This window comes from Petromyzon marinus, chromosome 6, assembly GCF_048934315.1.
Source record: "Petromyzon marinus isolate PM22_M1 ecotype Great Lakes invasive population chromosome 6, UKy_Petmar_22M1.pri1.0, whole genome shotgun sequence".
In the NCBI taxonomy this organism is placed as follows: Eukaryota; Metazoa; Chordata; class Hyperoartia; order Petromyzontiformes; family Petromyzontidae; genus Petromyzon; species Petromyzon marinus.
In genome coordinates, this window is record NC_133672.1 from 6978598 (window position 1) to 6992434 (window position 13837).

The window sequence follows — 13837 nt, forward strand, 5'->3', positions numbered from 1 at the left end:
TACGTACGTTGAAAGAAGCAAATAGCTTATCTCAACCATATATGGAACTAGATTCATAGTCTTGTCGAATTATGTTTTGTTCTCTTCGTAATCAGTTTCCGTGCCATGCGGGGGGAACATGTCTGGGTGGCAAGGTTCAATTTCGACCCCGTATAATGGTGGTTGGTACAACCAGTACTGTGTCTGGACAATAGACACACCACCCAACACCATCATCAAGCTTTCCTTCCAACAATTCAGGTAATAATTGTATAACATTCCGTGGAAAGATTTTGTGTTTAAAAAAAAAGATTATTGCACAGTTTTGCTTAATATTTTAAGCTGTGATGGGTGAATTAGGTAGCTTGAGTGCCCAGAGAAAACTCACATTGTGGGCTATAAACAAAGCAAAGTTAAATTTTGATTTAAAGCTTTCATGACTGCAAGGATTCATATTCTTGGTTCTTTCGGTAAAGTCACGTTGAAGGGAAACAATAAAATAATAAAAATATAAAACAATTAAATTCTCACGACGTTTCGACTGCAACACAAGCAATCATCATCAGGCGAAACGTCGTGAGAATTTTATTTTATTGTTTCCCTTCTACGTGACTTTACCGAAAAAACCAAGAATATAAAGCAAAGTTAGTTGTTATTGACTTCTTTTTTGTTGTTGTCTGCAGCATGTCATACGAGTACAAGATTGACATTTACGATGGAGCATCTCTGGAGGCTCCTTACCTTGGCCGATTCAGTGGATACATTGTTCCACCTCCCATTCTGTCCACGGGGAATTCCCTCTACCTCGCTTATTACAGCCCGGGTAGCTACTACTATCCAACATTCAATATCTTCTATGAAGGTAAGACTATAGCAATACTTTTTCTGAACCTATTGAACTATGGTTAAATCGAGTGTGAAGTAATGGACCAAGAACAGATCCTTTCTATAGAAGAGCTCTGCAAGGATTACATCATGGATAATTTTCTCAGAAGCTGATACTACATAATCTGCTTCAGTAGCTGTCTTTTCTTGGGTTTCCTCACAATATAAATACTAGAAAGCAACACATACATGGTGTCTTGCCTGTTCTTCAGCTGTCTGGGAAAATGACGCGGATATATATTTATCCTCAAGAGCCTTTATCTTGTTTGGTTATCTGGTTGTTTCCGGAGAGTTTAAGCTCATGTTTGAGTGTATTTTGTGAGGACTCGGAACGATTAGGAGAGCAATAGCATAAACAAAATACAACAACCATAATAGAGGTTTTTTTTGGGGTTAGATCGGTGTGTTGGAGAGCGAAGCCACGTTGGTGTGCTGTACTAGTGATGAATTGGCATGTTCTGTGTACGTGACAACCCTTACTAGTTGGCTGTGTCGGGTGGTGGCGGGTTTTAATGACACTTTTATATTTTTGTAGTGGTCGACTTCACACGGACGATTTCTTCTTTTTCTCCGACGCCACTTTTATTACAACTCTCCACATTCAACACCTGTGAATTTATCGTTTCTCTGCTCGCCGCCGCTCCCTTCCCTGTCTCTCGCTGTCTCTCCCCGTTGTCTCTCTCCCTCTGTCGCTGTCTCTCTCCATCGCTCCTTGTCTCTGCTTGTCTCTGCCTTGTCTCTATCTCTCCTTGTCTCTCCTTGTCTCTGCCTTTTCTCTGCCTTGTCTCTATCTCTCCGTCTCTCCTTGTCTCTGCCTTATCTCTGCCTTATCTCTCTCCATCTCTCCTTGTCTCTCCTTGTCTCTGCCTTGTCTCTTGTTCCACTGCTAGCCTGTTCTGTCCCTTATGTCTTCCCTCTGTCTCCTCCCGCCCTGCTCTGTTCCAGTCCCAGCGACAACTCTCCTCGCTCTCTCGTCCCCCCCCCGAATATATCCCCGTTCTCATCAACGACCAATTAATTAAACGGCGTTCTCACGACGCCTCGTGTCCCTGGCACCTGTCGTTATCACCACCCCCCCATCTCCCGACCCTCCGGCGCCACTCTGACCCTGACAACAACATTCGGCCAATCACCGCCACGCATCGCATGCCAACTTTATTGGGCCGTCTCCCTTTTTGCCGTTCCCCGTTGCCGCACTTGTCCGGCCCGACACGACCCCACCGTCCATAACTCGCGCCGCGTCTTTACAATCCATCCTGTATGCGCATGTTAATCCACTACATATTTACGCGATCTAACCCAAAAAAACCTCTTATGGATGATATTGGTCAAGAAAGCCTACGTATTAAACAAAATACAACAATGAAGCAAATATAAATCTAAGCAAAAAAATAAAGAAATTTAAAAATCAGATTAAAGATCGCATGACAAGAGTATTCGATACAGTCCCGAATAAAAACTTGGTTATCACCATATTACCACATACCCTTCATGTTTCCAGCCTACAACCCTGCTCACTCTCTGCAGATCAGAGGTAGAATTCTTCATATATTAACTCTCTTGTCTCTGCATCAGGGAATGCTGATCTTGAAATATCCGCAACCAGTTTTCATTTTCTGTGGATCTTCATATCTAAATTTTTCTATGAAATGTAAATGTCCTGTATACCATTCACCAAATGTAAGAAACCAATGCAGGTTATTGTCTCTGCTCTTATAACTACCATCACACTCTTGTATCAGCATCATCCAGAAGGAGGTTATTTGGTCATGGGGACTTTAATGTCCACAACAATTAATTCCTGCCACACCACTCATAAAGTTGGTCTTGAATCTGATTATTTTTGCTGTTAAATGCACAGGTCCAACTGCAGTTGGAATACCCTGGTTACATCTGGGGTGGAGCTCCTAGTTCTTTACTTGATGACACAATGTAAAGCAGCTTCAAGAACTCATTCTATCAGTGACCATTCCCCGAACCCATACTCTCTTCAATCACCACATTTCAGGGCAAAACATGTTTTATTTGTTATTGTGTTCATGTTCTCTTTAGAACTCCCTCCAAACATATTTTTGTGGTGGCGTGGGTTACCATTTGATACGGGTGACCAAGCTACTCTTGTGCAGTGAGTTTTAAGGTCCCAGCCATGTGACCAATGGTACCATTTGAATGTGTTTTTTTTTATAATTCAACTTGGGCCTGCTCTGAGGAATACAATCGTGCATTTAACGATTGTTAAATGATTAGCATGTAGCAAGCCACTCTTTTAAGAATATTCTAAAGAAAAGTGTTTTGGTTTTGTCATCTTCTATAGCCATTTCATGCCACAATGTGAAGTTATGCTCTCTCTATGATACCTGCAAAGCCACATTTCTTTATCTTAAGCCTTGACTCCAATGGCAGTTGGGGCAACATTTGTAACAATATTTTTTACTTATGTTAGCATCTTTTTTAATATAAAATGTCCTTTAAATACATGCATTAGGAGTGTGATTTTAATAATCTGATGGTTGACTATGCACATGCTCACTGTTTTCATATCACCCGCTGTGTGGATAAAACAGCGATGAAGATCGAAACGGTTGCTGTGCTGCAGTCTCCCGGGAGAATCTCGTCCGGTGACGTGACCCCGTTCTACAACGACACCTTGTTCTTCGTGTGGGAAGTGAACGCCAGCCCAGGCCTCAACGTCAAACTCAATTTCGCATCGCTTAGGTGAGGCGTACATTCTGCATGAGACGCACGCTTATGCGGGCGTTGACTTTCATATCCCCTTTTCACCAATCAGCTCTGACCAGCATGGAGAAGTATGACCAAACAGCCCCCATGACCAACATGGTAGGCCTTCGTCCAGGAGTGGATAGATAAAGGGCTGTATGTTTGTGAATTTCAGCACTTGAGAAAAATGTGGCCACTCCGACTATGTTTCAACAGTATAAAAATATTAACAGCATTGGGGTTGTTGTCGTGTGGTGTAGCGGTTAGTGTCCTGCGCTACGAACTTAGCAACGCAGGTTCGGTGCCCGCTCACGGGCAGCACCAGTGACGATTATCTGGACCGGTCCTAGGCTGCCCCTAGGTCTACTCAGCCTCAAATGAGTACCTGGTGCGGTGTGTAAACATCGTCGCCGGGGAGACAAAGGCGGCCGGGCGTGGTGTTGGCCACCCACCCCCTCGTGTGCCGTGCCGGCCTTCATAGGTGATCGCTAACAGCACTTGCCCCAACAGTCTGTTAAGGCTACATGGGGGATCTTTGTCTTTTTGTGTGTGTTTTAGGCTGGAGGAGGACCCCCTGTGTCTCAATGAGAGCCTCACTGTCTATGATGGGTGGAGATCTCCAAACACCAGCCTTGGCTCCTTCTGTGGGTCCAGGCTGCCCCCATCCGTGCGATCGACATCTTCTAGCCTCCATCTGCTCCTCAGCCTCCGAAATAATCAGCCATGTGCGTGGGAAGCCCAGCCAATGTTTTCATCTTCCAACTTTTTCACTACCTCATGTATTTTCATCTCATCCCATTACTAATTTTCCTCCACATCGCATCTCCTCCTTTGTCTCACCTCTCCTTCCTCATCGCTGCAAACTAACTCGTAGCTTTTTGACTTTGAGTCACACACACTGATATAGCACTACCTGGGTAAGCTCGTTTTCAAGTACAAAATAATACGCAGTCAATTAGTAGGTTACACCATGGAAGTGAATGGCTGTTGTACCACTTTCTAAGATAGAAATCGCATACTGGTTCAGTTTGTAAAATTTTTTGCGTGTAAATCCAAACCTTTTGTGTAGGAAAATGCCTGTGCTTTTTGAGACTGAGAATGTAGATGTAAAAAAAATGGATTGCATCGCGATCCTTACCCCTATTCTCTCATCTCACTTTACGTTCCTGCCCGCTGTCTGTATTTTAATTCTTTGCTGTCTCTTTCTGTTCCCCCAACCGTGCACATTCCGGAATCAACTGACCTTGCACATCAAATAATCGCCCTCGCACTACCTTCTCTTAAAACTCAATAACTTTCTCTTGCCCACCCTTCCTTCTCCACTTGTCCTCCCCACTCGCACTAACGCCTTCCCTGTCCCGAACTCCCCATGGTCACCCATCATCGATCCACTCATCTCATTACCATCTTCCTTTATTCAACGCATCGTCACCACCTCATTTTACATATATCCCATCCACTTGTTTCATCTTGTCAACTATCTTGTATTATAGTTATATCACTGTACAGTGTGTTGGTTGAGGCGCTATATACATGTTAGATAATATAATATAAATTCATGTCCATTAACTTAAAGGATAGTTTCCAATGAGCGTCACTTTTGTATCAAAATTGACGCTCATTGGAAGAGCGGAAGGATATGAACACACTAAGTTTAATCTTGGAACAATGGACGAGCTCTTTTCCCTCTCACAGATATTTGAGGGGTCATGTGAGTATGCTTCTCCAGTCTACCTCTGCTTTGTAGACTTGGAGAAGGCACGTGACCGTGTTCCCCGCAATGTCATGTGGGAGGTGCTGCGGGAGTATGATGTACCGGTGCCGCTTTTGTGCGTTAACCGGTCCCAGAGTGAGAGGTGTATCCGTATTCTTGGTGTTAAATCAAAGTCGTTCACTGGGCGTTGGACTTTGCCAAGGGTGCGTCTTATCTCCACTCCTGTTTGTGATTTTCATGGACATGATATCAAGGCACAGCTGAGGTATGGAGAGTATCCAGTACGGGGGGGCATGGAGGTGGCGTCGCTGCTTTTAGCAGACGACGTTGTCCTCTTTGCCACGCCAGTCTGTGATTTCCAGCGTGCATTTGAACAATTTGATGCCGAGTGTGAAGCGGCTGGGATGAGGATCAGCACCTCCAAATCTGAGGTCATGGTTCACTCCCAGCAGATGGAAGAGTGTTCTCTCCAGGTGAGAGGGGAACAGGTGCCTTTAGTGGGGGAGTTTAAATACCTCGAGGTCTCTTTCATGAGTGATGGTAGGTGGGAGCGAGAGATCAGGTGGCGAATCGGTGCGGCGTCCGCAATGATGCGGGCGCTGTACCATTCCGTGGAAGTGAAGTGGGAGCTGAGTTCTCTAACAAAGCTCTCGGTTTACAGGTTGATCTACGTTCCCACCCTCAACTATGGTCATATGTTTTGGGTAATGAGTGAAAGGATGAGATCGCGGGTACAAAAAGCCAAAATAAGAGGTTTCTCTGCAAGGTTGCCGGGCTCACTCTCCGTGATTGGGTGAGGAGCTCGGTAATCCGGGAGAGCCTTCGAGTCGAGCCGCTGCTCTTCCGGATCGAGAGGAGAGCCAGTTGAGATGGTTCGGGCATCTAGTAAGGATGCCCCCCGGTAGACTCCCTCTGGAACTCTACCTGGGCAACACGTCCCACTGGGCGAAGACCCCGGGACCGGCCCAGGACACGCTGGTGGGACTTTGTCGCTCGGCTGGCCTGGGAACAATGTTGCTTCTTTGGCATTGTTGCTGCATTGGCATTGTTGCTCCATTGGCATTGTTGCTGCATTGGCAGTCGTGCACCGCCCATGCTCCTGGTGCTGTTGATACACTTGGGCTACACCCATTCCCAAACCCTTATAAACAGTTTGCCTTTAGAGGCTGACTCCTTTGCCTGATGATGACCGCTTGTGTTGCGATCGAAACGTCGTGATTTATTTTATTTCTAACTACGTGACTTTACCGAAAGAACCAAAGAGTATGGCCTGGGAGCGCCTGGGAATTCCTCAGAAAGCTTGAGTCTGGAAAAGGGAAGTCTGGACAGCCCTGCTCAACACGCTGCGGCTGCAAACCCCCACCATGACAAGCGAATTGAAAAAGAAAAGAATGAACGAACAAACATGTCGAGCTAGTGAAGTTGGATGCCTCTTAGTCATGTTAAAACGCCCTATTTTTTGTTGCAGGGAAAGGGTTCGATCTGAGCTTTCTTGAAACTTCGCAGGTGCCATCTATGAAAGGTCAGTGATGAATTAATTACCAAGATGAAAATTACAACGCTATTGCAATATGATAAGTTATGTGAACAATTTCTGAGTTTGGCAGAATTACGATTCTCATGACACTCGTCCCACCGAGCTCATATGCTGTCTCGTTCTCCCTGACGCGTGCCCAGGATGCGGCGTCCAAAACTCTGCGGGTGGTAGGGACCGCATCGTTGGGGGGACGCCCGCCACGAGCGGCAAGTGGCCCTGGCAGGCAAGCCTCCGCAATTACGGGAGCCACGTGTGTGGCGCCAGTCTCATCTCCGAGCGCTGGCTCGTGGCGGCTGCTCACTGCTTCATGTGAGTCCCGCTGCATTGTCGGGGCAGGGTTTCTTTTATAATAATTCATAATAAAGGTTTTTGTGTTAGATCGCGTTTATTTATAAATGTGTCGTAACCCTCCACCACCCGACACGGCCAATCAGCAAAAAAAGTGTCACGTTGACAAAAGACAAATAATTCACTACTTTAGCCCACCGGTGTGTTGAAGAGTTAATCCACATTTACAGTTTGAGTACGACGTTTCGCTGGTAAATACATCCAGCATCATCGGGCAATTCGCCAGAATGGTAAAGCCCTCGCTTGCTCCCGGTTTTATATAGAGCAGCAGGGTGACGTCATCACTTAACTCATATCAGGTGCAGAGATTAGAGGCGGGGGGGGGGGGGGGGGGGGGTATTGTAATTATATAATCGATTAGTAATCAGTCATTGGTTATGATTAGTAATGAGTTGTAGATTAGTAATTCTTTAAATGTAATGTGTATTATTTAATAATATGCTTCCAGGCCGCACTAAGCCGGTAGCTGTCAGAGCGATTAAAGTTATTCTTGTTCCTTCTTTCGTTGTCGAAAAAAGTCACGGGAGGCATTGACACATTTACTAATGAATGCGCAACATGCACCCCCAAAGCATTATGGAACCATAGAGCCATTCTCACTGTCTGTGAATGTCAAAACTGAAATAATGACACATTTATATTTACGTGATCTAACCCAAAAAAAAACATGTTATCGATGATATTGGTCGCGAAAGCCTACGTGTTAAACCAAAACTGAAACAAGTTCCTTTAAATTAAATGGAAACATAACTGAAATTATTTTTAATTCTTAGCTGCTGAAGTCAAGCAGTTATTTGGAAGGAATTCTGTTGGGACCAGGTTGAGATCATTAACTTTGCTACACTTGAGAACAAAGTTTGATCGCGGGTGGGGGCACGCGACAGAACTCTGCATCGGGCCACGTCCACATCACCACGTGTCAATTTGGCGTTCCCCTGACAGGTACAGCAGCAACGTCTACGAGTGGCAGGTGTACCTGGGCATCACGTACATCTACGACAGCGCTAACGCAGTGATAGTGAACGTGGCTGAGATTATCACTCACGAGCGTTTCAACATCAGCACCATTGACTACGACATTGCCCTGGTGCGGCTGAGTGACCCCGTCTCTTTCAATCACCGCGTCTCACCGATCTGCCTGCCACCGAGCACCAGCCATTTCCCACAGCCCGGCAAGACCTGCTTCATCTCGGGCTGGGGACGGACATCATTGGCCGGTGAGGCAAGCAAGGCCTGGTTTGACTGGTTTAGAGATGTGTATGCAGGTCGAGTTTTTTTTGGTCCTAAAAGGTTAAAATCCGAGAGTATAGGTCTGATTAAAAACAAGTCCTGGTGCTTATTGGTCCATCGCAGGACCATGAAGGATGGCCTTCATTCAGCAGTGGATTAATCATGGCTGATGATGGAAGGTTGTGGGATATCTTGTATCTCATTGCCTATGACTCTCATCTGTTGCAGAGAGCGGCATACACTATGACCTCCTGGAAGCTCCCATGCAGATCTTCAGCCATGAAGCCTGCTCGTCGAACCTGATGAACGGGAACTTTATCACGACACGCATGATCTGCATCGGACACCCTGCCGGTGCAATAAGCTCCTGCCAGGTATGAATGTCACAGCAGGCAATAGGCACTGATTCAAATATTTCATCTTAAGGTGCCTTTGTGCGTTGCTTTTCATTATTAAGATTGGTTTTCCAAAAGTGCTCCATTCTGCCATTTGTTTGCTTCTTTATATATTTTTTGATCTCAGACTGCTTTCAATAATTGGTCTTTGGTACACATACTCTGATGCGTTTTCCAGTTGTGCTCCTCCTACAGACTACTCCAATTGCCTCGTGAACTGTTGCATGACTTTTGTTTTGCTGGTATTTATTGAGCTAAGATTTTTGGCCTTTATGTTTCTTCTTTATTTATCGTCTATCACTTCCCATAGCTCATTCACTTAATGCTCTGATGACCATCTTCAAAACAAAAGCTGACGAGCATGCAAATAAAAACGGAGAGATCAGTGCTTGATATTACATTGCGCAACAAAGTAAGGGACACGGATCAGAAAACATAAGCAGATTAAAAGCACGTGTGTGACTCTCACGAAATGTATGCGGCCTTGGACGTCACTAGAAGCGGTAATTTCCAGTGGTCGAGACTAATGACAAAGTGGAAGCCAAAGGAGGGAGCACGCCCTAGGGGGGCCATCCACCACAGGAACCGAGTTGTTAAGATTGTTACATCGCAGGACTGTGGGAGAGGGCGATGTCTTGTGGGGGCCTTCGTACGGCAGTGGATTGGTCACGGTTGATGATGATGGGCAATGAAAAGTCAGCGTCGTGCATTATTTGTGACAGTCCGTTAGAGGTAATACAGGTTGTGGTTATATATGAATTTAAGACAGTGGTTTGTCGACAAGCAAAACTAAGGAAATCACGGTAATTTGTAGATCAGTGATGATTAAAGGTTAAACCTTGAGACCTCGGATTATTTCCTATAGGTGAGCAAATTTAATAATATCATTAATTGTAGATGTGGAATGGCAGAGGTTCACACCAAATCAAACATTTTCCAACAATGTATTTGTAGTGGTGCATGAGCACAAATAAAAATAACATCGATACATTCGTCAATAACACTACCTTAAGAGAATGTATAATAGGTTACGTTTCAGGCAATGGCCATAATTCATATATGAAAGAACATTTGAGGTCCGTTCAGATGATTACAGTATATTGAGAAGTCCTAAAGATAATATTTTAAAATTCGTGGGTGGGTGTAAATCACACACCCACGAATTTATAACCAGGTGGGAGTCCACGGAGCTAAGTTTCTTCGGCACAAGCGACTCGGGCCACAGAGTATGGTACAACCCAATGGACAAACTCTCCTCAAAAAAGTCAACAAGATGAGAACAAATGACACGAGGTGCCAATGGGTACTGAGACACGCGGGCATTTACTCCGTGACGCTTTGCGACATATCGACGACCGATCGCTGTCTCTGCTGCTGCAGGGAGACTCGGGGGGCCCCCTCGCCTGCCAGGGCACAGACAAGGCCTGGTATCTGAGCGGTGTCACCAGCTGGGGCTTTGGCTGCGCCCTCCCCATGAAACCCGTCGTCTACACCAAGACCAGCAAGTTCCTGCCGTGGATCAAGCTGTACACAGACCTGCCCTGAGGACGGATGAACGATGCACACGGGCGGTAGGTCTACAATGTTCATTGCTCGCCAGGGCCACCAGGTGGTGCTCTCGACGAGTGGTTTGCCGCTTGCGTTTGAATTTAATTTTAACAAGCCCAACAGTTACCGTACGTGATATCTCAGCAAAGTTGGAAAAACGTCATGTTTTTAGGCTCAAATGCTAATAATTGCTAACTTGACATTGTGCTTCCCAATCTAAAATCAGTTTATTTTCATATCGTTGTATTTGTACAGCGTTGGGTTAAGGAAAATAAGCAAAATAATTTCAAGATTTTTAATGAAAATTATTTTTGGACGTACGGTGTTTTCCCATATTTAGATACTGTAATTATGTATAATAAGACTGCACATTCCAGGAAAAAGTAGGCAGAGCAGATAACACACCGCCTCTGCGGAGTGAGTATTGTCAGATTCCTGCTGACTGCACTGCTCCCTGAGAAGCACATCTCCTTTCCAAGCAGGACTTACATCATCATGTTATACGAATATTAGATCAGGGAAGTATATTTAACTTTGATTTAGGGAAGATATATCATTGTTTTCAGACAGATATGTTTTAACTGTCTTCGGTGTATTTGTCATAATTGGAAAAGGAAATAAATATGTTTGCTTTGCATGTATGTCATGTTTACTGTTGTATTTATTTCCAGTTCAAGTACCGATTTGTCATTCATTTGCCGAAGTGTTCTCATGATTAATACTGGCTGCACCGGTTTCACCTCCAGCTACTTAACACCAGGCCCGCAATTAAACATACACAAAGTTTTAGGCAGGCATGATTATTGTGGTATAACGATACATATCCCAGAAAATGGCTGGAGGAACAAAGACAAAGCTCCCCCCTTGTTGGGGCAAGTGCTGTTAGCGAGCACCGATGAAGACCAGCATGGCACACGAGGGGGTGGGTGGCCAGCACCAACGCCCAACTTCCTTTATCTCCGCAGTGGCGATGTTGACACACCACACCAGGTACTCATTTGAGGCTGAGTCGACCTAGGGAAGGCCCAGGACCAATTCAGATAATAGTCGCTGCTGTTGGCCGTGAGCGGGAATCGAACTCGAGTCCCCGGGTTCATAGCGCTGCGCGCCAGCCGTTACACCACCACCCCCCCACATACTGTCACACCAGCATGGCGATTGCACAACATGGAAAGAGCTGGGGAGCAGAAACTGAAAAGGAAATAGTTGACACGGGGATGCGTGCAGAGAAGCAGAGGAGAGCAAGGGGGGATGGGGGGTGGGCAGGAGAGAGAAGTAGGAAAGGTGAGTTTGTGAGAGGAGCAGGAGGGACGTGGAAGAGGAGTTGTGGAGGAGCCAAGGAGAGACGTTGAGGATGGGATCTGGGGCCAGCTCAGCACACCTGACCACGTGGTTTGATGGGAAAAATGACGTTGACGAGCATTTGCAGCAATTCAAATGTAGCCGCGGCTGGAGCGGTGCCACTTAATTGCTTGAGGCCGACCCAAATTATTGGCTTGGCCAAATGGGAGCAGGGATGCATTGGAGGAAACCGGAGAATTCGCAAGAAACTCTTGCAGAATTTTGGAAAAACATAAAAAAATAAATTCACACAGAAAGCGACCTGAGTTGGGAATCCAACCCAGGGCGTTCTGCCCGTGAGGTACCGGTTTTACTATTGCACCACCCTGTCGCCCCATGCAGACGTGTTTACTGGGATAAAAGCTCGCTATTGTGAAAAACTCGGCAATCAACTGTCATGCAATGCGTATAATGGGAAGACCTGCGTGGGTGTATAGACCAGAGTGAACTTGCAGGTCTGAGCCCACTCAGACGTGGTGGTGGTAACGATGGCACACAATTTACAAAAAACATCGAACAAACTGGAAAGTGCAAAGCATTCAGAGATGCATGGTATTATATTGAATGGTGGGAAAACATGGATTAGAGATTAGAAATGCGGGTTAAAGAAGACCATTCAAATTGTTGGACAAGTAAGTTGACTTGGGCACGACACGGCGACAGAAATGATGGTGGCCCGAAGGTCAAGAATAGTGAAGGAGTTGCAGCCGCGGCACGGAACGTGTCCGAGAAGATGTCCACCAAGGAAATGGAGCAATGAAATCTGCAGGTGTGCAGGTAGTGGAGGGTTGATTTACTGACGATAGCTAATCACTTGCAGAGTTTTTGTTTCAATATCCATAGGCAACAAGCGTGACTCACGTAACCAGGGGCGGCCCTAGACTATCTGGCTGCCACCAACTTGTACCCGAGGCGAACCACCCCTAAACCCCAAGGGCAGATCTAGACTGAGTTTTTTTTTCTGGTAAACTGGGAAACACTTTGCCCCTTTTTCCGTTCAATGTTTTTTAAGCATATATATTTTTTTAAAGGTGTAATGAGCGACTTCCACGACACGTTGTGTAGAGAGTACTTAATTTATTTCTTATACGGGCACAACACAGGCCAACTTCTCACTACTATTTGGTTCTATTCGGTAAAGTCACGTAAAAGTATAAAACAACAAATAATAAAAAAAAAATCATGACGTTTCGGCCACAACAAAAGTGGCCTTCATCAGGTGAAGGGACCAGACTGTCTCAAGGACAGCGCTGGAGTGAACACAGCCAAGCTCAGACCGCGACCTTTAAGCTTGTGTGAGAGGAATTAAGGTGCCTTGACAAAGAAATTAGCATAAAAGATCTCCAAAATTCTAAACAAACACAAGATCCTGGTCCGGTTCAATACAGTACACAAAATCCGTGACCTGATCCCTTCCGTGAAGGATGTCATTCCTGACTTACAGTACCCTGGGGTTTACAAATTTAGTTGTACCTGCGGTGACTGCTATATCGGGGAGACGAAACGAGATGTCTCTGACCGAATTCGCGAGCACAAATCAGATTTGAAACACGACAGAACGAATTATTCTGCCGTAGCTGATCACTGTTACAATGCTGTGGGTGATCACGATATAATTTCTCCGATACCAAGGTTCTTTGCAAACCCACGGGTTTTTATCAAAGATTTGTTCAAGAGGCAATTTAGATTTACAAACACAGACACAATTTCAAACGAGAAGATGGGTTCAAATTAAGCCACCATTGGAAGGATGTTCTAAATCTAACCAAAAATTAAACTAATTTTCAATGGTACAGTATATTTTTTCAAGAAGTGGTATCCCAAACTTTCGCAGCTGCTTAAATTCCCATTTCACACCATCAATATGTAAACTCCCCCTCCCCCCCTCGCCGGTTTGCACATGTTCACCCCCTCTACACCGTTCATCATGCTAAGTCCGCCAATTAAATGCTATTTTTTATGCTAATTCCTTTGTCAAGGCACCTTAATTCCTCTCACACAAGCTTAAAGGTCGCGGTCTGAGCTTGGCTGTGTTCACTCCAGTGCTGTCCTCGGGACAGTCTGGTCCCTTCACCTGATGAAGGCCACTTGTGTTGTGGCCGAAACGTCGTGAATTTTTTATTTTTTGTTGTTTTATACTTT

At 45.3% G+C, this 13837-nt stretch overlaps 1 protein-coding gene across 3 annotated transcripts in view; it reads left to right on the forward strand.

The window, feature by feature from the left end:
• Positions 1-10995, forward strand: part of LOC116939615 (cubilin-like) — a 35700-nt gene extending 24705 nt beyond the window's left edge. For all 3 annotated transcript variants that reach the window (XM_076064740.1, XM_032948234.2, XM_076064749.1), the window contains 9 exons: positions 96-240; positions 663-841; positions 3429-3579; positions 4141-4307; positions 6765-6818; positions 6974-7142; positions 8124-8398; positions 8640-8785; positions 10187-10995. In XM_076064740.1, the coding sequence (XP_075920855.1) occupies positions 96-240; positions 663-841; positions 3429-3579; positions 4141-4307; positions 6765-6818; positions 6974-7142; positions 8124-8398; positions 8640-8785; positions 10187-10351 (1451 nt within the window). In that variant the 3' untranslated portion in view covers positions 10352-10995. The remainder of the gene's footprint in view (positions 1-95; positions 241-662; positions 842-3428; positions 3580-4140; positions 4308-6764; positions 6819-6973; positions 7143-8123; positions 8399-8639; positions 8786-10186) is intronic.
• Positions 10996-13837: the final 2842 nt, after the last annotated feature.